Genomic DNA, 27,705 nt, shown 5'->3' with positions numbered 1-27,705 from the left:
TGTACCGATGAACATAAGGTTCTTGGTATCAGTCAGCAGCAGGAGCAGAGAGTGGGCCCCAGAGAGCCCTGAGCAGTCCTACTGCTCCAGCAGCCTAGTGACAATCACACGTAGGAGGAGCCACAGCTGCCACAGTACACCCCAGCCATCCTGCTGGCAACCAACAGCAGCTAGGCCTGGACCCCAGGCAGTATTATATCTGCAGCGCCTGCCTGGGGAGGAAGGTTTTTAGAACAGTAAGATGAGTCATTGTAAGGAATGAATATGGTTTCATCAAGAGGAATGACACCAGAAAGATGTGCAGAGGCAATAAATGTTACAGGCCCTGGTGGCCTTTGAGCCCAAGGCAGTAGGTATGTAGCCCACTCGAAGCACTGTAGACATTCTTTATGTGGTAGAGGTCCTCCACTTGGTTACCAGCAGGATACCAGAATAATAAGAGCTGGGGAGAGACCCAGGGATCAGACAGTGCTCTAGAAGGCCCCAGAAACAACCACCCTATTCTAGACAGGGGTTCCCTTTTTCTACATGCTGGGACCACCCTATTCTACCCCTCCTGTGCAGGAAGGCTAGACACAGGGTGCTGGCAGCCAGAGTACAAGACAGCAAGGTAGTCCAATAAGACAGACTGTGGGGTTACAGACCATGATTCCTTGTGGGCCCCTTCTCCCCAAAGACAGCCTAGAGAAGACAGCAATGATGAGGGCAAGGGGATGAGACCCAGGATGGGCAGCCACCTCAAAATGTTACAACTTCATTTACAACCCTAATACCCAGAGAATCTTAAACCACAAGATGGCAAAGAGATACAAACAGACAATCCACCCACGGAGGATTCATCTCTTTATGCAAAGCAGGGTGGGCCTGAAGAAATGCAAGCTTACCAGCAATTCCATCAACCAGTTTAGTGACCCAACAAGGAAAAAAAGCATTAGTGAACATGATAGTCCAGCAACAGGGAGTAAGAAGATGGGAGCTGAAGACCTTAAGGGTCTGTTTTCTTTACTGCTTGACCAGCTAGGTTAGAACTATCTGCATTGTCTGTGAAGCATGTGGTTTTTGTTACTTTTACCTAGTGAGGTTTCTTTTTTGGTAATGACAAATCCAGGCTTTGCTGCTGCTGTTGTTTGTTTATTTTTGCTTTTTAAATGCCTGGTTTTTCTCAGTATGCCATTAAGGGTTTTTAAGTTGCTTCATATTCTCTTAAGTTTTTTGTTTTAAGAATTTCATTTTTGTTTTGTAACAAGTTTACTACTTGACTTTGTTTTAAGTCAACAAACCAAAAAGTACCTGTTATTAAAGTTCTTAAATGGTGATGGTGATGGTGGTGGTGGTGGTGATGATGATGGCAATCATACAAAAGAGTACACTGAAGTCAGTGCACAAAGTTGGGTACCAAGATGCCTATATATTTGAGTTTCGTTCTACATCCAACTACTGTACAATGTTGGGAAAGCCACTTAGCCTCTCGAGTCACCCATCATTCATCTGGCCAAAGAGGTTTAACAGTGCCTCCCGTCTACGGGTGGTATTAAGATGAAGTGAGGAGAAATAAGCAAGGCCCTTGGGACTAACTTAGTGACAGGCTTTATTCTGATGAACCCCTTGCAATCTCAAGTCAGAAGCCAGCTACACTGAAGCTCAGTTTTCAGGAAGCATATATATATAACATTTCCATCTTTTAATGGATAGAGGATCTAATAGAATATCTCCAAATGTAATCATTGAGGTTGGCTCAACTTCTGCCGTCTTTCCCTTCCCCCCCACCCCCCACCCCCGACTCTCTAGAGCAATTGTCCATTGATACTTGACTGTTGCATTGTTACCTTCCAGCATTTCATTGTTTAGTTTTTCTTTTCTCTAGAAAATGTTAAGAGTCAACATGCTTGCTATGTTAGGCATGAAAGGTAGGATAAACATGAAAGTGGAGAAACAGGGCTCATTTCAAGGCAACGCCGATACTCTGGGGAAAAGTGGAAAGGCCCTTGGTGGACGGGCTTGTGATCTGGCTAAGAGCAGTGTCCTTACCCAGGGCTGCCGCAGTGCAGTGGGCTATCATGAATCCAGAGTTCAGACCTCCTTCGGACACCAGGAAGGCAGGCAGCTCACTGAGGGAGGGATTGCACAACCTTTCGATTCTTCTTTCACTAATTGCCGCAAGTTCATGGACTCCAATAGCCAAATAGTCCAGCGCCTAAAAAGAACACCTCAGTTCAGGTGGCCTGCATTGGGGTGCACCTTCAGGGGCAGGGGCATGTTTAGAACTCTTACCTTGGCTGGGTATTCACCATGGAAGTTTCCTCCTGAGATTGTCTCTCCTCGGCTGGCAAAGACCATCTTTCAAAACAGGTTAAGGCTTAAATGCTACACCTTTGGCCTCTTCAAAGGTAGCTCCTGTCCCCATCTGCTTATTTGCAGTATTGAGGTGACTGTCATTATACAGATATAGATAGGGGAAAGAGCAAGTCTTGCCATAGGTAGTTGTTGACATAAAAAAGGTTCTCAAACTATGGGTTGTGATGCCCAAAAGACCATCAGAAAACACAGATATTTACATTACGATTCACAACAGTAGCAAAGTTACAGTTATGAAGTAGCAACAAGATAGTTTTATGGTTGGGGGTCACTATAACATGAACTGTATTAAAAGCTTGCAGCATTAGGACGGTGGAGAACCATTAACATAAAGGACCACACATGCGCACACACAAACATACACATTGAAGGTAAATTATGCGCATGTAATTGAGGCCAGAAAGCATGGTGCATGAGATTGTTTTCTTTTGAGACCAGCGATGCCAACTCCTGTAGCTTTTCTGATCTGCCAGTCTAGCACTTGTAGTCAAGAGCTAAATCTATGAACATGGACCACTTGTTTGAAGTCTATTTCCTCCATGGAGCTGTGAACCCCTGCGCAGAGAAGAAGCTGTTGAATAGAAGACTTGGTTGTAGGGCACCCATCAGAATGTCTGAATCAGTGCTAGGGATGCTTCCCCACTCTGTCCTCTGAGATCCTGCACCAGTGTTCAACAACAGATGGTAGTCAGCAGGTCCGATAGACCCACTTCAGTGGGAGGGAACTTTGGACTCACGGGGTGTGAATGCCCTCCGAGACGGTTCAAATCTATAACACTTTGCTTAAGCCAGCAGGCACAAGGGCAAAGACAGTAACAGCCCCTCCTTCCTGGTTCTAGAAGCCAACAGGTTCCCTCTGGGGCCTTTATAAAACATACATTACAGAAAGAGCACCCTCAAACCCCAGGCAAGAAGGCTGACGCAGCTGTTACGTAACTAAGCATCTGGTCTCCCCGGCTGTGAGCTGCTCTCCCAGCTGCTCCGTCAGCAGTTTGCCCAGTGTTCGGAATGAAGGCAGCTGAGGAATGGAGGAAAGGGTTCCTAAGAGGCTTGTCTGTTTCCAAAGGCAGCAATGCCTCTGTGAAGACCGGTGCCTGATTTAACCATCTCAGCTTCAAAGAAAAGGGAACCAGATGCTCTGGGGGAAAGTGATCCTGTTAGGAACCCCCTCCCCCCACAAGGGATGTAAGCATCGCCACTGCGTGTGCAGCTATGTAAACTGAGGCCTGAGTCAAGCCCACCTCAGAAAGGAACCTGAGAGTGGAGAAGCCTTAGCTCATCGGAAACATTTTGATGTGTTAGCATGGGGTTTTCTGCTTATTGCCTCCCTCATCAGTAGAACCAGGCTGCAGAAGTGCGGTGCAGCCCAGGAGGCTGCAGAAGTGAAGGCCAGCCTATGACGCTCTCATCACCCCCAGCGACCTCCGCAGCAGGTTTTCAGCCAGTGTCTTTGTGAAGCATATCCACAGATGCAAGTGCTGCTTTAATCTCTAAGGGGCCGATTTCAAAAGGTCGGGATGTTAGACTCAGAACCTAAGAGTATGGTCACAGGTCTGCCTCTGCCGCTTACCTACCAACTCTGACCTAGCAGAAGCCACCAAAGTGTTCAGCTTCAGGGACTAACTCATCTACCTGCAGAGCAGAACAACACAAGACAGACGCTTTAAGAAGGATTGTGTGGGTGGACCATAGCACGGCCAGCTAGAGAAAACTGCAAACATTCCAAAGATACGGGATTGTCTGTGGCACTGTTCAGTTCTGTAGTAATGATGTCCTTCACAAATGCTATGGTATCGTTCACCACACCGTGGACCTAAAGTACAAGCAAAACAAGACATAGGGTTAATATCCAATAAAAATGCTAGTACTCTTAGAAAAGATATACACCTTTTCCGTGTAACGTTTTTGTCTTTGTCTTTTATTTTTGTTTTTCATTTTTTTCAAGATGAGGTTTCTCTGTGTAACCTTGGCTGTCCTGGACTTGCTTTGTAGACCAGGCTGGCCTGGAACTCACAAAGATCCATCTGCCTTTGCCTCCCTAAGTGCTGAGATTACAAGCATGTGCCACTATACCCAGCTCCTTCTGTTTTGCAGTTATGAGCATAAAATGTATAATTAGCTCTCTTAGGATGTGAAGACCACCAAGAAGATGGTAAGTTCTTGGTGAAACAAATTAGAATAAATATATTAAAATAAGTACAAAAATATATTAGATTTATATGCAAAACATTGTAGTGTAGGAAAAAGTTGACGGCTCTAGCAATGAAGAATTTCACTTTCATGCCAGTAGACGGATGCAGGCAAGTTAGGTTGAAATCTTGTTGAAACAGGAACGGATTTGGAAAGCAGCCGATGGAAGCCTCCTTACTGTTCATAAGAAGTAAAGATATTGTAGTCATCTCTTGGGCATGAGTCACAGAGATCACGCAGATGGTAGCCATCAGGGGGATGGTGCTCATGACATACAAAGGACCACACTGAAGATGCTCCTAAGCATCCTCCCAGCACCTTGTCCTGGGAAAGCCACAGTGCACTTTTGGGCTTCTCCCATAAGTCCAGGAGATAAAGATCTCATGGTGTGATCTTGGCCAAGGAGGGTACTGAACCCTGTTCATCAGGTCCTGACTGCAAAATGGGAGAAAGAGCCAACTTCACAGTTGGGAAAATTCAGTGAACTAATGTTTTGAAGACACTGATAATGGAGCCCACCATTTGGAGCCAGTGATCGTTTTTTAGGGTAGCAGGGGCTCTTAAATCAGGACCTATTCTTATGGTTCAGTTAATTTGGCAATTCTTTCCCATGGATGCTTTTGAAGTATTGTTTAATAAACCAGTTAAGTAGGACTTGGTGAATCAGACAATGAAGGTATTTACTCTAGGGAAAACGCCCTTTTATTCTCTCTACTGACAAATCATTTCTTGAGATGATTGTAATCTTTCATCAGTCTGATCATATTTTAAAAAGCTGCACCCGCTTCTTACTTAAAGTCGTCTCAGAGATCCGTTTATGATTATGCTTGATAGTAAATTGAAGATTAGGTATGCCTCACAAACACTTGAATTCTGAGAGACATAATGAGGCTTTCCCATAAACATCCTGGACTGGCTGATTAGAATTTTTTTCTCCTGGAAGAGCCAGGAAGAATCCCCAATGCAACTTAACTGTTGCAGTCCATCAACATAGGAGGCCAAGATATGGGAGGCTTAGCTTACCCAGTGAGAAGTTGACAATAACTGGAGAAATGCAAGTATAAAATGCACTGTTTTTTAACAGTAGCAGTAAAGAGATTTGAATTGCATTTGGCGTATGTGATTTTCTTTTTCTTTTTTTCTTTTTTTTTTTTCTTTTTTTTCTCCCCTCTGACTTTGGGCAAAGAGCCCTTGTTGGTCTCATTTCTTGACTTTACCTGGGGACAGCAGCGTAAGGTGTATGCATCCTGAACACGATCACAGAACCTGTGGCTCTCTGTGCAGGGAGGGGCGGGGGGAGGAAAACAGGGAACACGTTACTGATCTCCCCCAGAGCACACAGACAGCATCAACGAGCCCACTCAGAGCAACTTGTCCAGACCTGCGATTTCTGATGGGTGGTGATCTGAGTCCAAGAGTGACCGGAACCGAAAAGCAACTTCAATCTGTCCTCGGTGAGGGCGGACAGCGTGAATGTCTAGAATTGATAAGGAAGTAAAGGAGTCCGAGCAATTCTGATACCAGAATGAAGATACCAGAGTGCGGAGGGCCATCCAAGGTGCTGAGCCCTCGGAAGTCCCTGGGGCTTCTCACCCATCATGCAGAACTTCAACCCGAAGGTGAATTTTGCCTTATCTACTTGATTTTCTCTATTGTACATGTCGGAGTGCAAACTGTTTGCGGAGAACACTAGAAATTTAACTCAAGACTCAAGGCCCACACTTCAAAGACCTGGACTAATGACAACAGGGAACATGCACAGTGGCTTAATTTAACCGATTCAGTTCTGGGTATTTTCTGATCTACATATTATTAACATGGAGTCTTTGACATATTCTTTTTGCCTTCCCAGTTTTCTTATCAGAGTAATCCTAAGGTGTGCGCATGTGCGAGCACCCAAATAGGTGACTGAGTGTTTATGAATGCATGTATGGAAGTCAAAGGACATGTGTGGGTGTTATTCCTCAGGCACTGTCCACTTATTTTTCATTTTGAGACAGAGTCTCTCATTGGCCTGAAACTCATCAAGTAAGCTAGGCTGGCTAGGGGAACTTGCCTCTGTCTCCTGAGCTCTGGGAGTACAAACATGCACTGTCAAGTCTGGTTGGTTGGTTGGTTGGTTTTCTAGATAGAGTTTCTCCGTGCAGCTCTGGCTGTCCTGGAACTTACTCAGTAGACCAGGCTGGTCTGGAACTCAAAGATCCACCTGCCTCTGCTTCCCAAGTACTGGGATTAAAGGCGTGTGCCACCACTGCCCAGCTGCCAAGTCTGATTATTAAAAAGTCAGTTCTGAGGATTGAATTTAGGTCCTTATAACTTGCCTAACAAGATCTTCACCTACTGAGTGAGCTCTCCTCAGCCCTTTTCACTGGACTGTCAGTCAAGTCTTACCAACCCACTCCCCCAAACAACTCTTCGTTTAGCACGCCCAGATTACTGGGGGACCTGGAGATGGTCCCTTAACCCTCCAGGTCAATGTCTGTCTTCAGAACTCAGGTAAAGCAGTCCTGGCTTATACTAGGGGCAACTGGGTCTTCTCGCTCTTCTATGCCACCCACCCCCTCCACTTCCATGCCTAAAAATGTCAGCCACCTCAGCCTGGTTGAATGGGTAACCAAAGAGAGCGTGCTGACCAGTATCAAAGGCTTTGGTGGTGCCCTTCAGCACCTCAAGGGTCAAGGCAGCCACAATGTCAGCCTGCCGGGCAATGGCAATGGCTCGCTCCACAGCTTCACAGCCCAGGGAAGTGATCATCTGCGTCCCGTTGATGAGTGCCAGGCCCTGTGGGGGAAGGGAGTAAAGTTTCCTACTGCAATGAGTAGACAAGCAGATTTGGCATCTTCTGCTTTTGACAGAGAGAAACTGGCCAGTCAGCTGAGCTGTGTGTCTGTGTTTTCGAAAGTGTGGGGGCAGCCGTGCGTATTCATGAGCTTGAGTGGCAGCACGTCTGGGATCATTAGCACAGAGCTGGCCAAAGGGTACTAGCTGGCTATTCCTCTGTAAAGGCAGCCATGAGGCCCTGCAGTGTAGAGCATGTGCAGCATCGTCAGCCCTGCTATATTGTGTTGTTGATTAACTTCTGGCCATCATAGATGAAATATCCTAAAACTATCCTGGTCTAAACTTGTGGCTGAGAGCATCTTAAGGAGTCTTGACTGAATGTATCATCATCATCATCATCATCATCATCATCATCATCATCATTATTAATTCCCATTACATCCTAATTGTAATCCTCTCACTCTTATCTTTCTGTTCCCACCCTCCCTCCCTTTTCCATTCTATTCCCATCCCCTAGACCTTTGACAGGTGGGGTCCTCCCCTAAGGGGCAGTAATCAAATTGAGAGCACCAGAGTTCTTGTCAGAGACAGTCCCCTGTCCCCCCACCCCATGTGGAGAGTGAGCTTTCCATTGGCTACATCTGAACAGGGGGGTCTAGGTCCTTTGCTTGCAATGTCCTTGGTTGGTGCATCGGTTTGTGCAAGCCCCACTGGGTCCAGATCTGCCAAACTTGACTGTCTCCTTGTAGAGCTCCTGACAACTTCCCCACCCCCACCCCCACCCCCATCCCCACCCCCACCTTTTCATCCTCTAACTCTTCCATATAGTTATAGCTCTTCACCCAGAGTCTGGCTGCATGTCCATTGGGTGGAACCTCTTAGAGGACATCTATGTTGAGCTAATATCCACTTATAAGTGAGTATATACCATGCGTGTCTTTCTGGGTCTGGACCAAGCATATCTTATCAAGCTCCTTAGAAAACTATATTTGAAGTTTATGCTCTTAGAGAACCCACAGGAGCTTGTGGCATGACTAATCTTCATGTTCACAGAGGAGCCCTTTCTTTGGTGAGCAGTTGTCAATTAACACATAAGCTATGTTTATCTTAAGGAATCAATGAGGCTGGCATTATGGATAAAAACTGAATATGTAAAGATTTATTAGCACAGACAAGTTTTTCTTGACTTACCTCTTTTGGTTTCAGAACAACAGGTTTCAACCCGTGGGCTTCTAGGACCTATTGAATAATTAAAAGTATGAATGTGATTATTACTGGACATACCAGTTTGTTTTTTTACTTCATATGGAGCCCAATGAAATACTTGCAGTTCCAAAATTTGTCCCATAAAAGATTAAGCCTGTATAAACTTGTTCTAACCAGGTTCTCAGGGCCAGCATCTACCCCTTTTTGGTCTGAAAGCAGACTTAGCTTTTAAATATCTTTTGGACTCTTGAACCAAGGACTCAATTACTTACAGAAACATGTTTGCTTTCAAGTTGCTCTGTGTTGAGCCTCAAGCTTTGGGATTCACTCAGATATCCCTACCCTTGGGTAAGGCTGGGCTCAGGGCTGGCTGCCCATATGCTACTACACCCAAAGCAAGACCTCCAAATTGTCCTCTACCCCTGTCTCTGCACCTGCTGTCACTGACAGAACCTCAGAGCAGGCCTTGGGAGGCAAATGTGTGCTCAATCAGGAGGAGATTATGCCCCCTCCTCAACTAAGTAGATCCAGAATGTGAAGAAGAAAGGGGCAACGTGCTCTTTCCCTTACATAACAGAAAAGGTTTTCCTAAGTCGAGCTTCGCTTGGTCAGGGAAAGGAAGGTGGAGCTAAAGTAGGAGAAAGGCAGACAGGAGCCACTTCATTCTGTGCTTTTCCCCAGGTCTGAATACTTCTCATGCAGGGCGTTGGGCCGGGCTGGAGTTAGGAAGAGAAGAGCTGGGCAGGCTCAGGGGAACCAGGCCATTCACAGGCTGAATGCTTGAGAGCAGATACAGGAAACAAACAAGAAATAACCACATATGTGTGGGTGACCTAGAAAGGATCAAGGTGCAGAGAGGGTAGATTCCTAGAGGGGTTTTCAGAAGAAAATAAATAAATAAAGGAATGGAAGCATTGGGCCATCTGCCTAGTGGGAGCACATAGCTGCCGGCCGACTCCAGGGCCTCTGCCTAGTGGGAGCACATAGCTGCCGGCCGACTCCAGGGCCTCGGGAAGAGGGGCTGTGAGGATAATGTGGAAAAACTACACATTTCTTTATTTCTTTTCCCAAGACAGGATTTCTCTGTGTCACCCTGCCTGTCCTGGAACTTGTTTTATAGGTCAGGCTGGCTTCTAACTCAGAGATCCACCCGCCCCTGCCTCCCCAAGTGCTGGGATTAAGGGTGTACCACCACCACCCAGTCGGGCATCAACACTCCTGAAGCCATATTATGTCTGAACTTTATCCTAAAGATGAGGGGATTGCTAGAAGTTTATCCAGGATATGTTTGGATTTGCTGTTGACCAAGGTCAGGCTGGCTGCTGTGTAAAGGTGGTTGAGGAAACACTGTCCACAGGGACAGAACCAAGATGGGCTTCATGGAAGGAAGATGACCTGGAACCCAGGTCCCTCAAAGGACAATCAAGTCTCTTCTTCCTCCTCCTTGGTCCTCTATCTTTTCACTTACTCTTGGGGTACATCTCGTCATCTGCTCATAGAGGACACTTTATGATGCTGTGGTATGCTCAGTCAGAATTTGTACATGAAAGAAAACACTAAAAGCCTTGTTTAAAACGTGCCTTTCTGAACAGCTCATCAAGGAAAACATTATGCTTTCTAAAAGCCACATAGCAAATGCTGTCTTTCACAACTGTGTACCTGTAAGATAAGCTCCCAAATGCAATTGTGACCCAGTGTGATCTCCCTAGTGTGCGCCAGCAGTCTCGGGAGTGCAGAATAAAACAACTCTGGCACACACCTTTAATCCCAGCACTCAGGAAGCAGAGGCAGGCAGAACTCTGTGATTTTGAGGCCAGCCTGGTCTACAAAGTGAGGCCAGGACAGCCAAGGCTACACAGAAAGTCTTGAAAAACCAAACTAGACCAAACCAAACAAACAAACAAACAAAAAGCTAGCAACTATACTTTACTCCCTAGATCCACATATCTTGGATGCCGGTAGGTAGATATGGAAGCCAGTAAATAGTGTTTCCTAGTTTGACTCCTAGGCTTGAGTTGACATATCTGTAACTGGGTTGCTATAAAGATGAAGTGACATAACAGCACATGCATGGGGCTCCTGGCTCCAGCGCAGGAGGATCGCTATGGGTGAAGCTGTTACTCGAAGCTTACGTATTTAGCATCAGCCCAGCCACTCTTTGGGGACCACATCTTTCCTTCTCCAATGAGTCCCAGAGCAAGATGCGAGAGTGGAGCAAGGTCCCCACTGGCACCCACAGTTCCTTTCTCTGGAACGTAGGATAGGCAGGAGGCTGCAAGAGAAATAGTCACCGGTCACCTCAAGAGTGCACAGGCCATTTTGGTAATCTTTGCATTGCCACTGAAGTCCGCCCTCACTTCCAGCAGAGTGTAAAGTCACTTTGTAGAATAGATATACAAGAGTGATAATTTCTCAGAGAACCAGCTGAGCCACATGGTGGTGGCACACTCCTTTAATCCCAGCCCTTGGGAGGCAGAGGCAGGTGTATCTCTGAGTTCAAGGCCAGCCTGGTCTACAGGGCAAGTTCCCGGACAGCCAAGGCTACACCGAGAAACCCTGTCTAGGGGGGGAAAAAAAAGAATCAGCTGAGATGTTATGAGAGGGGAGTAAGGGTGAAGGAAAGAAAAGAAGGAAGGCAGGAAGGGAGGGAATGATAAAGAAAAGAAGGAAGGAGAGAAAATGTTTGTGGGGGTTTATGTGCAGGGACAGGTGCCCAGAGGGAAGGCCATAGCGTCAGGCTGCCATGACTCCACTCCCAGGATTCTAGCAATATCAGGACACAATTGTAAACTAGCTGTTGGTCATCACATCCAGGTTTATAAGACCAAAAAGTTAGAAATCATCTAAAGAGAGAATGAAGGGACATTCAGGTGACCAGATTATATGGAGTCATTAAAAGCTATTGGAGACTGCTTAGAAATATGTATTTACTTTAAAAACCATGTTCTAGAAGAATAAGGCACACCAAAGTATTATTAATGAAGTTCTTTTAGGACAATAAATTCACAGGCAAAACATACATACACTCTGTCTCTCTGTCTCTCTGTCTCTCTCCTCTCTCTCTCTCTCTCTCTCTCTCTCTCTCTCTCTCTCTCGTTACCATCCCGTACATTGTCACCATTTATGCATAAGCATGTGCTATTTCTTATAGAAATTTCCCCCAAAGTTACCCAAAACAGGAGGCTTCTGTTTCCTAAAATAAAAGCCCCAATGGTGGTGTTTGTAGTTCCCTAGCTATTGCTAAATGGCATCAGTTATACATACCAGTGCCAGCTATGAGCTAGCTTCCCAACTATAGCTGACCTGGGAAACTCTCAGAGCATTGGGGACCCAGAGGTGCCTAAACTCATCTCTCTGAGCACTGGTGAGCTCCCTTTTAAGGGTTGAGTTTAGTTGCATCACGTCTTCCCCTACAATGGCTTCATGACAACGTCAATTATTAAGCTTTCCACATTTCTGACCCTTTTTACAAAGTTAGATTCCCATGTGCAAATTAAGAGTTCAGATGCCCTGTTGCCACCTGGAACCACTGTCCTAGGGATGGATATCATCCAGGAATTATGTTCATGGATGACTTGGTGCAATTTCTCTGACTACGCATTGGCACTGCTGAATAGACAGCCCCGTGTAGACCTGAACTTACAGGCGCACTGGTGCTGGTGAAAGCTACAGGGTGGGCTGACCCTAACGGGGATAACTGGAGCTGCCATTCTTGCTTCCCGCCCGCCAACTGGTTCTCCTCCTTCCCAAACCTCTTCTTGCACTCATCTTGAGTATTTTCCTTTTAAAATCCCAGAATCCAGTCATCCAAGTCTATGTCATAGGGTGTAGCCAACTTCTCTGAAATGCCAGACCAAGGATTCATTGTCTTACCATTAAATACTTCAATAACTCGTTGCAGGGTCTCCAAGGAAATCCCGCTGTATCCTTTGGCTAAAACATTGATCCTCAAAGCCAAGAGCATCCGACACCTCTCAGGACTAAGCGGTTTTCCAACACCTACAAAGCAGAACTGCCATTTTCTTTTCTTGCTCCCAGAAGCCCCCACCCCACCCCCACCCCCCCACACCGCTCAGGTCTTTCCCTACTTCTGCCAGTCTCCTGGCTTTCTGAAGCTGGGTGGATAGTACTTCCTGTTACCGGTCTTGTTTCTCAAAGCCTTGTCCAGCCCAAGCTAAAGGCCCAGTTTCTCCACAGGCCCTTCAGTGAACCTCACCTTCAGAGTACTGCAGAGGGCGCCTTGGCACAAGCTCCTTCAGGGCTCATCCTACATAGCTCATGCCCCAATGCTAACCTTCATTTTCTCCCCTAAAGGTACCACCCTCTTCATAAGATGGGACACGTGCTTGTATCTCAACCCTAAGCAGCAGCAGCAGATCGGTCTGGTCTGATGCTATCTGCTCACACTCCAGGGTCCCCAGCACCCAGAACTGGAATGCATTTGGAACACACCAGCGGATGTGGCTTTGCAGCTCAGGACTCACACTACACTAGTCAGTCACATGATCTAGCATGCTTTAGGAGGCAAGCCACACTAGGAACAATTTACCTGAAGAATGAGAGCGAACTAAGTTGACCTGAAGCTCCCTGGAAGAGAAAGATGAGAACCCTCTTAGACACCACGGCTGAACGTGCCCCCTCAGCTGGGGATATAGAGGCAACAACAGTTAAGACTTCAGATGGGCAGCTTAGTGCAGTGAAAGGAAACAGCAGGGCTTACTCTCTCATGGTGAGCTGGGTACAAGTCAACGCAAGCCTCACACTGTTCGCCAAGGTACCTGAGAAGCTTGGCTATCTTTCAGGGCTCTGTGAGAATATGTCACCCAAGGCTCCATCTAAAGCAGTGGTTCTCAACCTGGGGGTCATGACCCCTTGGGAGGGGGTGCCATATGTCAGATATTCTGTATATCAGATATTTACATTGATTCATAACTGGCAAAAATTACAGCTAGGAAGTAGCACCGGAAATAATTTTTATGGTTGGAGGTCACCATAATAGGAGGAACTGTATTAAAGGGGCGCAGCATTCAGAAGGTTGACATTTGCTCCACAAATGTCAGTGTAGCATAAAAATGTGAACGATCTTCATGGAAGGAAAGCTCTCAAAGTTGGGGCATGTGGGGCTGTGAGCGCATGCACCTGAGACTTACTGCAGCTTATCGATGGGGATGACAGTTCTGGCGAATTTCCCAAAACCTGTGGTGATTCCGTAAACAACTGAAACAAAACAAAACAAAACAAAAAAACAGATGCCCTCGTGATTAGATGTGACAGGGATTTTATTTTTACGTTTGTCCATAAAAATACTGTTAGGAGATCCAGAGGAAAAGATACCTGTCTTTTCTTCTATGATGCGGTCTATGACTTCCCTGGATTGCTCCACTTTCTTCTGAGCAGTTGGAGTGAGCTAGGAAAGCAGTGGGCGAGAGCGAGCATGTGAAAGCCTTCCACGTCCAGTGGAAATGGAAGGGAGCTCTCCCTCACTCCCTCCTTCTCTCCCCCCCTCCCACATACCTTTATCTTGTAATGTCCCTTTCCCAAGCTGACCAGGTCCTCTGTGCTCAGATTGTCCCCATCTATGTCAATGTACTGCACAGAAGGAGAGAGTCTTGTGAGTGGGAGGAGCTTCTGAAGTAGCCTTGGACACAGCCTGACGCCAGCGATATTTATTTTTGTTCTGAGGCATTAATGTGCTAATTACCATATTTTTGGACCATAAGATGCACTTCCCCAAAAAAAGTGGTGGTGGGGGGGTTAGGGTGCGACTTATGGTCCAATTGCTGTTTTTACTGTTTTTCTTTTATTACTGCTCTAAAAACTGGGTGCGTCTTATGGTCAGGTGCATCTTACAGTCCAAAAAATATGGTAAGAACATAGCCGGCGTGGGGGCACACATATTTAATCCCAGCACTCGGGAGGCGGAGGCAGGCGGATCACTGTGAGTTCGAGGCCAGCCTGGTCTACAAAGTAAGTCCAGGACAGCCAAGGCTACACAGAGAAACCCTGTCTCGAATGCCCCTTCCCACCCCCAAAATGAACATGGCTAGCTTATAGGAACACTGGGCAGGAAAAGCAGAGGGCAAGCTCTCTGCAGTACCATTCTGAGCTGGATGAAACCTGTCTTTAGTGTGGGGTTCACTCAGGTATAGTCTCCTCCTCCTTAAAGGAGAGGGGTACACATCAGATGTCACAGGGCTTCCTTTCCCCACAAAAAGAAACCTAGCTTGCAGCTTACCTTTTCAGGCTCCCGGTATTTGCTGTATCTGAAGCCAGGTAAAGGAAAGTACTAGCAGTGTGGAAAAGCCCCAGGCCCAAATGGGTCAGGACCAACCCCTCCCCCACCCAAAAAAGGATGCAGAAAGGATACAGGAAAACTCCTTCAGGCTGTGAGGGAATGAAGTCAGGAGACATTACATCGCCTTCAATGACTGAAACAAGAAGCGGAGAGAGGGGCCTTGCAGGTCACAGGGTGCCACATTAGGCCTGGTGTCAGACCCAAGAACGGCCCCTCCGTGTCCTGAGCTTGCATTCATAGAAATAGCTGATGGACCATGACTTCCTACATTTTCCCATGGTCATAGCGTCTTTATACAGGAAAGCAAAAGGCAGAAAGGTAGATGAGGAATGTAGGTGGATGACCAGTTCTAGCTGCTTCCGTTCCCACCCCGGATGTCACTTACAGAAGGGTTCTGTAATTGCAAGGGGACTCTGATCTTGTAGCCTTGGATTCAAGTCCAGACTCAGTCACATATGACCTGCCTCTCTACTTCTATTGCAGGCTGGGGAAAAGTTGGATGCTAAGGCTTGACTTGAGGCACACGCCCCCCACCCCCAGGACAAGCCCTCAAGCCTATTTTTCTCATCCTTTCCCCTGATCACGAGGGTGACTCCTTCCAGGCCGTGCCACAGCGTTTCTTCCCATTCCCCTACGACCACTCACCCACTTCGACGAACTCATTGTCCTCCAAGGCTACCTCCAGCAGGTCCTCGTTGTCCAGCAGGCCCAGGCCTTTGCACCGGCGCACAAGGAAATGCACCTCATCCACTGAGGTGAAGCCACCGTTGTCCGGTTTGTTCTTCATGTAGCGCCGCACGGCCTCGCGGCCCAGCCAGCCCACAGTGAGCTTCCCGTCCCGGCAGGGCACGGCCAGCCATTCCCCACGCACGTGCACAGTGTACCTAGGCATGGCTCCCTACTATAACCCTTCTGAGCAACAGGCCACTGCAACCAAGGGCTGGTTCTCTCTCCCTACCGCCCCTGATGGCGAGAGCCTTTATCCTTTACCCGGGAGGGGAGTGCCTGCTGGGGTGTGGTTGTCAGGGAGGCTGAGAATGGACTTTCAAAACACACCCCCTTCCCTCGCTCGTTCACACTTTGAACAAATATTTATTGCAGTCTCTGGTGATCCTTTGGCCTTCGTGGAAGCTGAGCTAGAAGCAGGAAAGAGATTAGGTTAAATGAGCCCACTTTGAATGCAGAAAAACCAGGGGTCTCTTACCCTGGAAAGTCCGAGGCCCTGCCGGCACCTCTCCTGACAGGGTCCCCAGGTCTCTCTCTCTCTCTCTTTCCCTTTCTGAGTCTGCTTTGAGAGCTGCTTATAAGCACCATAATCCCCTCTTTAGGGAGTTACTCAATTGATAAAACGCATCCCCTCGGTCAATTGTGACACCGGGGAGTGTGGCAATCCTCATTCATTTATTTATTCCACAAACACGTGTTGAGCAACGCCTCCCTGCCACTGCCTTGTGCGTCCGGAGCCAGTACTCCACAAAAAGAGCAGAAGCCAGAGACGATTTTCACAACTGAAGGTTGTGTCTAGACGCATGAATCAGTGCGGCGTGGTGAGCGCACAGCTTCCTGCCCTGCGGTGAGTGAATGATCATCCCGTTTCCTAATCCAGAGGCAAAGTGATTACTGCTGTGATTTCCAGCAGCTACCTGCAGTGAATCCTGGCTCCGTGGTTCGCAGTCATTTTGAGTTCCCTGGGTTTAGGACCAAGTGAATTCGTGGATGACAGCCCTTAGGTCAGCGCCTGTTGGATGAGAATGCTACAGAAGCATTCGGGATCAGTCTCCCCCGGGGTTCGGACTTTAACACCCCACATGGCCGCAGCTGTTTTGTGAATATTCCTTATCTTTGCCCTAGATATCCCTAACTCAAATAAGTGTCTTTCCTGTCTCCCCGGGTACACACACACACAACCCAGCTCTTTCCCACCAGTGTGAAGGAACCATCGATAGCGTGAAAAAGGAGTCTAAGAAATGGGTGCACTTTAGTAGTCTGTCAGTTCAGGGAAATGTGATCACATCAACAGAAATTCTGACCTGTTTCTACTTCAGGAAAACAGCAACAACAGTTGCACTGCAAACACCCATACCCACACCCGGTGTTTCACCATCAGAGTCAAGATGCCCACACCCCGGCTGTGCCCTGCAACTTGGCAACATCACAATTTGATAGCGACGTTATCTTCCGTTGTAGGTCTCCCACCTTCAGGACACGGCCTCTCACCTTATTTAACACATCTCTGCCCGTGACCCTGGCTTCTGGTTAATCCCGAACTCCGCTGCATAGGGAGCTATCCCAGCTGCTCATGTGGTTATGCTTAAACAACTTCCAGGTCCTTGGTAAGCCAGAATCTATGTCTGTATTTGGGATGAAGCCCGAGTCCTTTTGCTGGACTGTCACCTGCTTACCCCAACAGACTGATGCTAGGAGTCCTGTGGTACCACCCTTTGACTCATGCCTCTCCCAATGGAACTCCTACATCTTCCTCCCCCTCCTCCCCCCGCCCTCATCGCACATCTAATTGCCAGACACAGCCCTCATCTTTTACATCTCTGGTAAAACTGGGGCCCTCAGATGTGAACCACATTCATTCATTCCTCACTCCCTCCCTCACTCAATTCTTTCTGAATACCTGTTAGGTGCCCAGCTCTGTGCCTGGGGCTGCAGACATTCACACGCAGGCACATTCCCATGGGCTTGGCGTCTGGAGATGAACTGAGAGGCTGAGACGTCCAACTACCCACCCGGTTGAAAGGTCACCCAAACTAGTGGGTGCTCTTGCTGACATCCCAGGTAAGTTCAGCTTTTGAGTTATTCCAAGATGATACCAGTTCCTAGTGATCTGTCCCTCCCAGCCATGTGAAAATTCTACACACAGACCCCAAGCGTCATGTAGCAGACTTGCCCTTCTCTCCCACGTACTCTCCAGTCGCCTTTGCTTGTCTAACAACTGCTACGCTGCTGTCCCTTTGGGTACTTTTTGTAAGTCAGCGTTATGCTGGGCTGGAAGGAATTCTTTTCCAGGCTGTGTTAGCAGAGCCATTTTTTCCCCATTATTTAGAAACTTCGATTCTTTTACTTCTCCTGCTGATCACGTGTATTTGACCTGCCACAGCGACAACACACTACACACTTATTAGCTGAATCTGAGCTAGTAGTGCTAACACTTCCTTGGTCCTAGATAAACCAGTAACGATGTGTGTCTTTGGCGCCCTCTGCTGTTTCCAGGGAAGAAATACAAGTGAGAGCTGAGTGCTGGGTAACAGAATTAGGCTGCAGCCTAGCTAAACCCACGGAAGAACACAGGTGTAAGGCAGAATGGGAGCAAAGAAACCTCAGGACTCCGGGATCGGACAGGAACTTCTGATGCCTGGCCCATCTTTGGAGGAGTTCTTAACCTTTACATTTTTTAGAGGGTATACCCGGTGACGACTCCAAGACAACACTCCTCTTGGTTTGAGTTTATTTGACCTGGAGTGATCTCAACTGGAGCTTTTGGAACTGTGGTGGTCTGTCCACGCATAACCTGGGGTGAAAGGCATCCAGAGTGCTCAGGGTGGGTAAGAGGAGCACACACCACAGACAGGAATGCTGATGGCTCTGCTGCTGTCTGTGACCCTTAAATGACATTCCTCTGCCCGGGCTCACTGGGGTTTCACATCTGGCAACCGAAGAATCTTAGTTAATGCCCCCAAGGTTCCCAAACTGCTTGTGGAAATGCCTCTGGGCACCACCAGGCATCGCAGGGTGCTCTGTTAGGTCTGTCTTCTATTTGGTTCAAATCTAGTCATTTTCTTTTTCTTTTCTTTTTAAAGATTTATTTACTTATTATTATGTATACAGTGTTCTGCCTACACATACACCTGCAGGCCAGGAGGACATCAAATCAGATTACACTATAGATGGTTGTGAGCCACCATGTAGCTGCTGGGAACTGAACTCAGGACCTCTGGAGGGGCAGCCAGTGCTCTTAAACTCTGAGCCATCTCTCCAGCCCTAGTCATTTTCAGTATGTGTCTCCACATGTCGGTGCTCTGACAAGAATCTTCCTGGCTACTGAGGAGAGGTTGAGGTAGGCTGAATGGAGTCAGGGTGACAGGGGGAGGGGGGGGGCACTGATCTTCAGGCCACCTGACTGAAGAACAGCAGACTGGGGCAAGTCCAGAGGACCAGGAGGGACCCAGGGCTGGGGAGCACAGGCTCTTACTAGGGCTTACACACTTTGGAAGGAGACTCCATCCTACCACAACCAGGCTGGCGATAAGCAAATCCAAGTGTTCGTGCTTAACTTAAGCTATTTAAGAAGCAAAACTCTGGGCTGGAGAAGTAACACAGTAAATAAAATGTTTGCCTGGTAAGGACTTAAGTGTGGTCCCAGAACCCACATTTAAAAAGCAGAGGGTAGCTGGGCACAGTTGGTGCATGCCTGTAATCCCAGCACTCAGGGAGGCAGAGGCAGGTGGATCTCTGTGAGTTCAAGGACAGCCTGTTCTACACAAAGAAACCCTATCTTGAAAAACCAAAAACCAACCAAACAAAAAAAAGAGTAAAGTTTACAAAGAATATACCACATTATATTTTTCCTGTGAAACTTAGCAATTATAATTTCTTTTTATTTATTTTTTAGTTTGGTTTTTGTTGTTGTTTGTTTGTTTTGTTTTGTTTTTTTGAGCCGGCCAGCTTTCTCTTATCTGCACTACAAGGGCAAGCTCCCTAGCACTGCTGTGGCTAGGCCACCCAATGCTGCCATGGCAGGAGGCAGGGCAAGCTCTTCTCCTCTCATAACCCTTGGGGCTGGCTCCCAAGCACCCACACCTCCCAAGCCAGCTCCACTGTGCTGCCCAATCAAGGTTCAGGGCTCACTCTCCACTGTATCCTCAGGGCCTACTCTCCTGCCCCCAGGGGTCATCTCTCTGCTACTAAGAATGGTATGTGGGGGGGGGGGGAAGGGGAAGGGAACCACAACCATCACCCCAGCACCCACACCACTGCACATCCGATGAGCTCTCCTGTGCACTCTCAGCTGCCAAAAGTTCCAGCTGTGCTCCCTCCACCAGGGACTTCTCTCTCAGATGCTACATACAGCCTGTGAGGAGCTACACCCGCTCTCACAGCCCTCAGCGCTGGCTCACCCATGCCTTCACCATCAGGGCCAGCTCCACTGTAGTGCCCAGGCAAGGTGCAGGGCCTGCTCTCCTGAGTACTGCAGCCAGTGAGGGGCAGGGCTACCTCACTCGCTCTCATGGCCCCAGGACTAGTTCTGCGGCAGGTGGTGAAGGTCACCGTCAGGAAGGGGGAGGCATCGTCCCTGAATCCTCACCACCTCACAGTAGATGAGTATACCACATTATTTTTAGGTGAAGAATTTTAGTGAAATCATCAGAAAATAATTTTTTTTTTAAATGACACTTTAAAATACGAGAGCTAAAATTTTTATATGTCTTGATAGGTTCAATTAAAAAAAAAAAAGGAATTTTCCGAAATCAGTAACAAATCAGGTCCTTAATCCACTTTCAGATCTTTCCCCACCAGCATTGCAGTCACGGGATGCATACTGGCTTTATGCTCTTGGTAGATGCGGACGGCTTGATCGTGGGATTTGTCAAAGGCAGCAAGATCCCTGCAGAGAAGAGAGATGGAGAGACGGACAGGAAAGTCATGTCATCGGTGAGGCTACACTAAAGGCCGCCCAAGTAAAGCCAGATGGTCCTGTGCAATCTCTGCTTCACAAACTGGCCCTTGAGAGAGCAGCGCACAGGTACTTGGAGGGGGGCAGACTGAAGGGACGGTAGCTATTACCAAACATGGAGGAACCACTGGCTAAACCAGCCTTGTATGAGAAAGTGTACCCCAATTTGTGTCTAAAAAGATGCTTTTCAGGCTTATTTTAGTCAATCATTTAAGAGTATAAACATTCTAGCTGGGTGAGGTGGTGCACACTTTTGATCCCAGCACTCAGGCAGGCAGAGGCAGGTGGATCTCTGCTAGTTCGAGGCCAGCCTGGTCCAAGATAGCCAAGACATTTTATATGCTCACCCCAATTTATTTGCCATTAGAGTGAAAATACTGACCATAGCTAAGCAACAATGGCAAATATTGGGGTGAGCATATAAAATATAGGACTAGTCATTTTAAGTATGGCTACTAGTTTTATGATATAAAAACAGAACATTTGCCGGGCGGTGGTGGCGCACACCTTTAATCCCAGCACTCGGGAGGCAGAGGCAGGCGGATCACTGTGAGTTCAAGGCCAGCCTGGTCTACAAAGTTAGTCCAGGACAGCCAAGGCTACACAGAGAAACCCTGTCTCGAAAAACCAAAAAAAAAAAAAAAAAAAAAAAAAAGAACATTTTTTTCCCCATAAAAGGTATGTTTTTACATTTTGGCATTCATTTATTTCTTGTGTGTGTGTGTGTGTGTGTGTGTGTGTGTGTGTGTGTGTGTGTGTGTACACACACCTGCCTGCCTGTGGAAGTTGTTTCTCTCCTCACTGTGTGAGTTCCAGGGGTTGAACTCGGGTTATGAGGGTTGGCAGTAGGCACCTTGTCTGGTGAACCATCTTGCCGGCCCCAAAGGTAATATACTTATTTGAGGTATACATCACTCAATTTGAAGTTGGATGGGTTTTAATTATGGAAAGCTTGTGATGTCTGCTTTAAAATACCTTAAAAAGTAGTTTTGCGGCCATATTTTAAAAACTTGATAGTGGCTTGCACTGACAAAATTTTACTGTACTTACTAAGTCACTGCCAAGGCCACCAGATAACGCATGAAATTTGATGTCATGATTATAATTTTTTAAGAACATGGAGCAAATTCCTAATCAGAGGACTTAATGGCGATGCTCTTAAATTACAACTTGTTGCTAAAATACATTCTCTGCCGACTTCCTGAACATTTCTCTACTATACCTCAAACAACACTTGGCTCAGAGAGCTTGCACAGTGTGCAAATTTCTCTTTGAATTTACTTTTAGACTCTTCTTCACCCCTATACCCACCCACTTGCCAAGTTTTCTACTTTCAAGTATCTTTCTGTGTACCCAAGACTGTCTTAAGTCTGTTTCCTTTTTGTCTTGCCTTGCCCCATAGTAGCTAATCACACACTGTACTCGTAAAACAGGTAATGCTGCTATTTTAAATTTAAAATGTCACAAATATTATAGATGGCATTTTACAAAAACTAGGGCCTCAGGCATGCTAAAGTACTCTGCCATGAAGCCACAGACCCAGCCCTTTTCAAACCATTTAACAAGAAATGTCTTCCAAACACACACACATACACACACACTTACACATACACACACACAAACAAGCCTGAGGCACACGTCTGATTTGGCCTTACTTGAAGAGAGGTCGAGTAAATTTCATCCTTCCTTGTTCAGTTGCCATTTTTAGAGCCAAAGGAATTGCTTCCTCCCATTTCGATTGAATGCAGAGCCGTAACCATCTGGAAGGATTTACAGAGGTGTGGGAGAGAAGTTGAGCGGGGAATGGAGAGGCTGGCACTCCTAAACACTCCTAAACACTTCTAAACACTATGAAGGCGAACAATCCCAATTGTAACCACATTGAGCACCTTTATGCCATCAACTCACACCCGCGCACACACACAGCTAACAACTGGAGAAGAGAAGGAAGAGGAGCTGGTTCTCGGGAAAGAAGCTAAGTGTTGGGTTTGGACTACAGGAGTGCTCCTGTGCACTATAAAGTTGGTTTCTCAAAGGGGTGACTTAAACCTAGCACTACAGATTTGAATTAAGGACCGTGAAGGTGTCACAGAATCAAAGGTTGCTAGCCGTGCCCTTTTCAGGGTTGCTTTGGCCACTTGGGAAAGGAAGCCTATTTACCAGTGAACTCTCCATTCTTTTTTTTTTTTTTTTTTTAAGTTGAGGGACACTGAGAACCAAGTCTAGCAGAACAGACTAAGGTCGTCATGTGACAGACGTTGTATAACCGTGACTGTCTATGTGGGTGGATGTGGCGAGGGGTGCTCGGGACGCACGGGCTCTCAGCTCTGCTTTCCCTTTCTCCACCATGTTAGGCTATCACCCTGCTTTCTTCCACAGAGACAAGTTAAAATGATGTACCTGAATCGTATTTCAGAATTGTTAATGGCATTGAAGTTGTACACCTCTTGCATTCGCTTTATGTGCCCCAATGGAAGAGGTGCCTAAGAGCAAAATGAAGAAGCATGACCGATCATTTCAACAGGATTCCCTGGAAGAAAGGCGCTGCAGAGAAAGTCTCAGCCAGATTAAAGTCCTAAATACCTTATGAAATAGAAATATGCTGGACAGGGGTAAAAGACGCAGATGCACGCTAAAGCAGATCCCTAAGGGCTAGTTCATGAGAGGGACACTCTGGGGGAACAGGGGCAAGCTCTTTTGTGGGGGAACTTGGAGAAGTAAAGGAGGACTGTGCTCTCCTCAGGCTTTCTAGACTGTTCCAGAATCCTTTAGGTTCCTCCCCACATCCTACGTAACTTAAATTTATCCCACTTTTTAGAGAAATCACACTTCCTTACATTTTCATCGTTGGTTGCCTTTGATGATTGGCTTTATTGGTGTCTATTTCTTCTGATGTCATTTTTAGATGATTTTTTTTTTTTTTGAGACAGGGTTTCTCTGTGTAGTCTTGGCTGTCCTGGACTCACTTTGTAGACCAGGCTGGCCTCGAATTCACAGTGATCTGCCTGCCTCTGCCTCCTGGGTGCTGGGATTAAAGGCGTGTACTATGCATCATTTTTAGATGATCTATATCCTTTTAAAACGGCAGCCCTTAACCTTTCGTGTCACAGACCCCTTTGAGGTGAGTGACACGGCCTCTGTCCTGGGTGGGGTTGGGGAGCATTTATTGCATAAATACAAACACCTAGACATAATTTCAGGGGATGCCTAAGCCTCCTGCACTCACGTTAGCCCACACTGAAAGGGGAGACAAGTTTGGAAGAAGGAAAGGAGACGAGATGAGACAGAATTTAAGATGCCTACAGAGGACGGGCTGAGGTCCCTAGGGAGATGCTCCCCACTATCCCACTGTGGCCTCCTTACCTGACAGGACTGCCTATGAGCCAGCCACCCCCATTCTCACTAACTGCTAGGCCTGTTCCAAGTTAGTACATTAGTTCCCACATGGACATTTTTCCGCTCCAAATGCACCCCGCTAGGCCAGCCAACGAGGGCCACCTCTCCGATATCCCGACTCTCCCTGTTTGCCACACCCCCCACATCACCCCCTCAGGCTTTCCTCTGCATCCTAGCCATGCCAGTAGCGCTACAGAAAGCTATCGCGCTCATGAGTGGTGCGCTAAAATCAGCCTCTCTCTATGACAGGGCCTCTGATGCCTCAGTATCTCCGGCTAGGCTCTGCATCAGTCAGTCCACACTCTCTCTAGGTCCTTCCATGCAAGGCTGCCCTTTACTCTCCCTTTGCTTTCATGTACTCTGGGTTTGAAATTAAAATCTGCTTGAGTTCTTTTCTGTCAACCTCCCAGAGTCACAAGACACTGTGTTTTCATCCTGTGCGGTCTCTCTGGTCTGATCTCTCCTCCCTCCCAAATAACTTTACCCCCACCCCCATCCCCACCCCCACCCCCATCCCCGCCCCCATCCCCGCCCCCATCCCCGCCCCCATCCCCGCCCCCATCCCCGCCCCGCCCCTGTAGCCTTCACATCTCCCGCAGGCTAGGCTTCATAATTCATTACGTAATCAAAGTGGCTCTTGACTGACAAGAACAAAATCTACATTTCTTAGCTCAGGATTTGAGATTTATCATATGAGACGCCCCCGGGCTCTGTGAACTTCCTCACCCAGCCCTACTGCCAACACCAAACCAAGCCTCACTTCGCCAGAGACCCTTCCTCCTGTGAGGACCGAGCCTTTCTTCACTAATCCATTCCAAAGTGGGGCTAAGACACACCTCCCGCCACTGCCGGCTTCACATGTCGTCCCCTCCCAGTGGATGCTAATCTTTCTAGAACAAGGAGGATCTTTTCTTACACATGTTTTGATTTGGCACACAGTACTAATCATACCACAATTCAATAAACGCTCTTTTTAAAGTAAAGTTTTTTCATTGATTTTTTTTTCCCCCTGCACTGGGGACACCACACGCTATGCATCTACTCTGATCTCCAGCGCTGGGAGCTGGTCCTTACCTTCTGCAGCACCTGTGCTAGGAACTCATTGAGCTGATGGGAGGACAGGTCCTTCAGGTCTGCGGCACTGAAGGAATTTAAATCCTCCTCTTTGGCCTGAAATAAGCATTACAGGGTTATTTTCTGTCCAGGTGTAATTTCATAATGTTAAGTCTGACATAAAAGGAAAAATGAAGAAAAACAAATAAATTTACAGCTAAGCTTGTGTAAGCCGACGACTTTGGAGGCGGATGATTCCTAAAATCTATGTTATTTAGGAAAAGGCAGGCCACTCACACCATAAGAACGCAGGGACATGCGCCCTCCTTTGCTTTTTGGATGTTGTTTGAAGCATTAGCAGTACAGTGATTTCCAAAGCAAAGAAACATTACATATAGACCCATAAGTTACTTCAATATGGAGGAGACACCTTATATAAGCCAAATAAGAATGGGGCAGGTGCTCTACGGACTCTAAGATGGGTCTGCCTCTCATACATGGGGCACACAACCACAGCTTTACAGATGGTTCTTATGACATCACTGTCTTCTATGTGTGTGCGCGTGCGTGTATGGAGCCTGTGTGCACATGCACGTGGAGGCCAGAGGTTGGCCCTGAGCATCTAACTTGCTTACTTTCCACTTTTCTGACATGTGTTCTCTCCTCGAACTTGGAGTCCCAACTCGGTAGCCTAGGTAACCAGCTTATCCTGGGGAGCTCCCTGTGTCTGCCTACTGAGCTCTCAGATTACAGGAGCAGGCCGCCATGCCTGCCTGCCTCTTTAGGTGGATGCTGGGCATCCAGATTGCAGTGCTCAAAGTTGATCAGGAAGTGCTTTAGCCACTGGGCCACCTCCCCAGACCTTCTATATATGTATTTATATACATACACATATTAGACACACACACACACACACACACACACACACACACACACACACACACACACACTCCTTTACTATTTGGGAAAAACAACCAAGAAAAGCACATTCACGGTTAACATCCTCAGTGTTAGCAACTCCGCCTGCTCCCTCTGCTAACTGAACTGTTCATAACCATCTGCCTTTCCCTGATGGGTCCAAAGGGACATCTGAGCGGAGATCAGCGGCAGTTTCACCAGCGCCAGGCAAACTGGATGAACTCTTCACATATACTAAGAGGGTTCCAGGATACTCAGGCTACAGACATCTATCTATGAGCTAAGAAAGACGGAGCGAAAAACTCGAGGCTCATGTGCTGAAGGGTGCAACCAGGTTTCTCTCCTTGAATGTAAGTAATTAAGCCTTTGGAGGCACTAAAGAAAGCCTACTTTTAAACGATCCTTCCAGGCCGACTCCAACACCACTCCAAATAAAATATCCACAGTCAAGGTGCAGGGGTACACAACAAACAACTCTCTGAAAGGCAGCTATGTGGAAGGCGTCATTCCCACAGCTTTCCTTAGAGGGGCAGCAGGCAGAGCCACAAACAAGCCAAAGCCAAGACACAAGGTGGTGGGCCTAAACTCAAATGTATGACTCCAAACACCTTACAGCTTACAGTGTTTTAAATGTCACCTCCTCCCTTCCTTCTTTCTGTCCTCTCTTTTTTGACAAGGTTTCAGGATGTGGCTGGCTCTGCATTCACAACCGTCCTGCCTCTGTGCCTGCATGCTGGGGTCACAGATGTGTCAGGAAGTGGGCTAAGTTAGAGGATTTTTCACTGGATGCTGGCTTCTAGTTCCTGCCTTATCGCTCTTGCTTTGCTCTTTTTCTTGTGTCTGTTTTCTCCCAGTACTTGAAATGCCTACCTATGCTGGCTTCAGTCACCTGTACCCCCAACTCCAGTAAACGAAGCAGGTTCCAAGTTGGATTTTAGGAAAGCTCACTGCTCAACATAAAAGTAATTTGTGCATAAATCTAATTTCTTTCATTAAACTACCATTTCTTTCATTTCCCCAAAGGCAAGTCCATCTCTGTTTCTTTTATACTGTGAAGCTCAGCGGTCTGCATAAGAAAGATTGACAAGATGCTGGCCAAGCAAACCTGAGAGACAGATTTCAGAGAGCAACACCAACACTTGCTGCATCTGTCAAGATAAAGCAACTAAGTTGTCTCTTACTGTCTATTCAGACTCATCCAGGGAACATGCCCAGTCTGGCTTCCCTGGTTTTAGTCCGTAGGCAAGGAAACTCCTCCTTAGGAAGTTCTGTAGCAGTGAACAGAGGCAGCAGCCAGCAAGCACTCAGTTGCCCTCAGTTCCTCCCGTTCCATAGTTGGCCTTAGACACTCACTCAACACCATTTAGGTTTACCTATAGGCATACAGGTACATCTCTGTGTGATATACATGTGTGTGAAGCACATCTTATGAGTGATGGGGGGGTGAAAACAGTATCATCCCAAGGAAACAACTTACAAACACAACTAGTCACTGTTTAAACTGCCCCCCCCCCCCGACACACACAAACAGAGGCATCTTTGTACAAATCAGAAAAGAGAGGAAAATCATCTGTCACTACTTACAGTGACCCATCTTTGGCTTAAGGCGATGCAAGCATTTGTCAGAGTCATGTCATAACTGCGAAAATAAAAAGATATTCAAGGTTATACTTTATAAACATATCCTTTCCCATAAATGCACTTTTATGCTATATAATATGTACTTTAAAATTTCAATTTCTTTAAAGATAAAGAGCTCCTAAGTGGGCCCCGATAGATGACTCAGAGGTTAGGAGCACTGTCTATTCTTCCAAAGGTTCTGAGTTTA

The 27,705-nt window shown here is 47.0% G+C and overlaps 2 protein-coding genes across 3 annotated transcripts in view; both read right to left on the bottom strand.

The window, feature by feature from the left end:
- HAL (histidine ammonia-lyase) overlaps positions 1-16,086 on the bottom strand; it is a 28,577-nt gene extending 12,491 nt beyond the window's left edge. Inside the window, exons 1-16 of the mRNA XM_084796158.1 lie at positions 15,473-16,086; positions 14,900-14,960; positions 14,768-14,795; positions 14,047-14,121; positions 13,867-13,939; positions 13,683-13,749; positions 13,082-13,119; positions 12,406-12,531; positions 10,665-10,804; positions 8,518-8,565; positions 7,179-7,326; positions 5,927-6,022; positions 5,763-5,821; positions 4,088-4,168; positions 2,272-2,337; positions 2,029-2,194 (exon numbers count right to left, since the gene is read on the bottom strand). Coding sequence (XP_084652284.1) covers positions 2,029-2,194; positions 2,272-2,337; positions 4,088-4,168; positions 5,763-5,821; positions 5,927-6,022; positions 7,179-7,326; positions 8,518-8,565; positions 10,665-10,804; positions 12,406-12,531; positions 13,082-13,119; positions 13,683-13,749; positions 13,867-13,939; positions 14,047-14,121; positions 14,768-14,795; positions 14,900-14,960; positions 15,473-15,719 — 1,519 coding nt within the window. The 5' untranslated portion in view covers positions 15,720-16,086. The remainder of the gene's footprint in view (positions 1-2,028; positions 2,195-2,271; positions 2,338-4,087; positions 4,169-5,762; positions 5,822-5,926; positions 6,023-7,178; positions 7,327-8,517; positions 8,566-10,664; positions 10,805-12,405; positions 12,532-13,081; positions 13,120-13,682; positions 13,750-13,866; positions 13,940-14,046; positions 14,122-14,767; positions 14,796-14,899; positions 14,961-15,472) is intronic.
- A 4,151-nt stretch (positions 16,087-20,237) lies between these two features.
- LTA4H (leukotriene A4 hydrolase) overlaps positions 20,238-27,705 on the bottom strand; it is a 32,360-nt gene continuing 24,892 nt past the window's right edge. The window contains exons 15-19 of one of the 2 annotated variants that reach the window (XM_084796159.1): positions 27,462-27,516; positions 24,981-25,076; positions 22,911-22,993; positions 22,166-22,270; positions 20,238-20,441 (exon numbers count right to left, since the gene is read on the bottom strand). In XM_084796159.1, coding sequence (XP_084652285.1) covers positions 20,324-20,441; positions 22,166-22,270; positions 22,911-22,993; positions 24,981-25,076; positions 27,462-27,516 — 457 coding nt within the window. In that variant the 3' untranslated portion in view covers positions 20,238-20,323. The remainder of the gene's footprint in view (positions 20,442-22,165; positions 22,271-22,910; positions 22,994-24,980; positions 25,077-27,461; positions 27,517-27,705) is intronic. The other variant, XM_084796160.1, reaches the window with a different exon arrangement.

This window comes from Acomys minous, assembly GCF_964271855.1.
Source record: "Acomys minous genome assembly, chromosome: 9".
Lineage (NCBI taxonomy): Eukaryota > Metazoa > Chordata > Mammalia > Rodentia > Muridae > Acomys > Acomys minous.
Note: the sequence above shows the minus strand (reverse complement) of the source record. Positions and strands in the feature narration are given on the sequence as shown.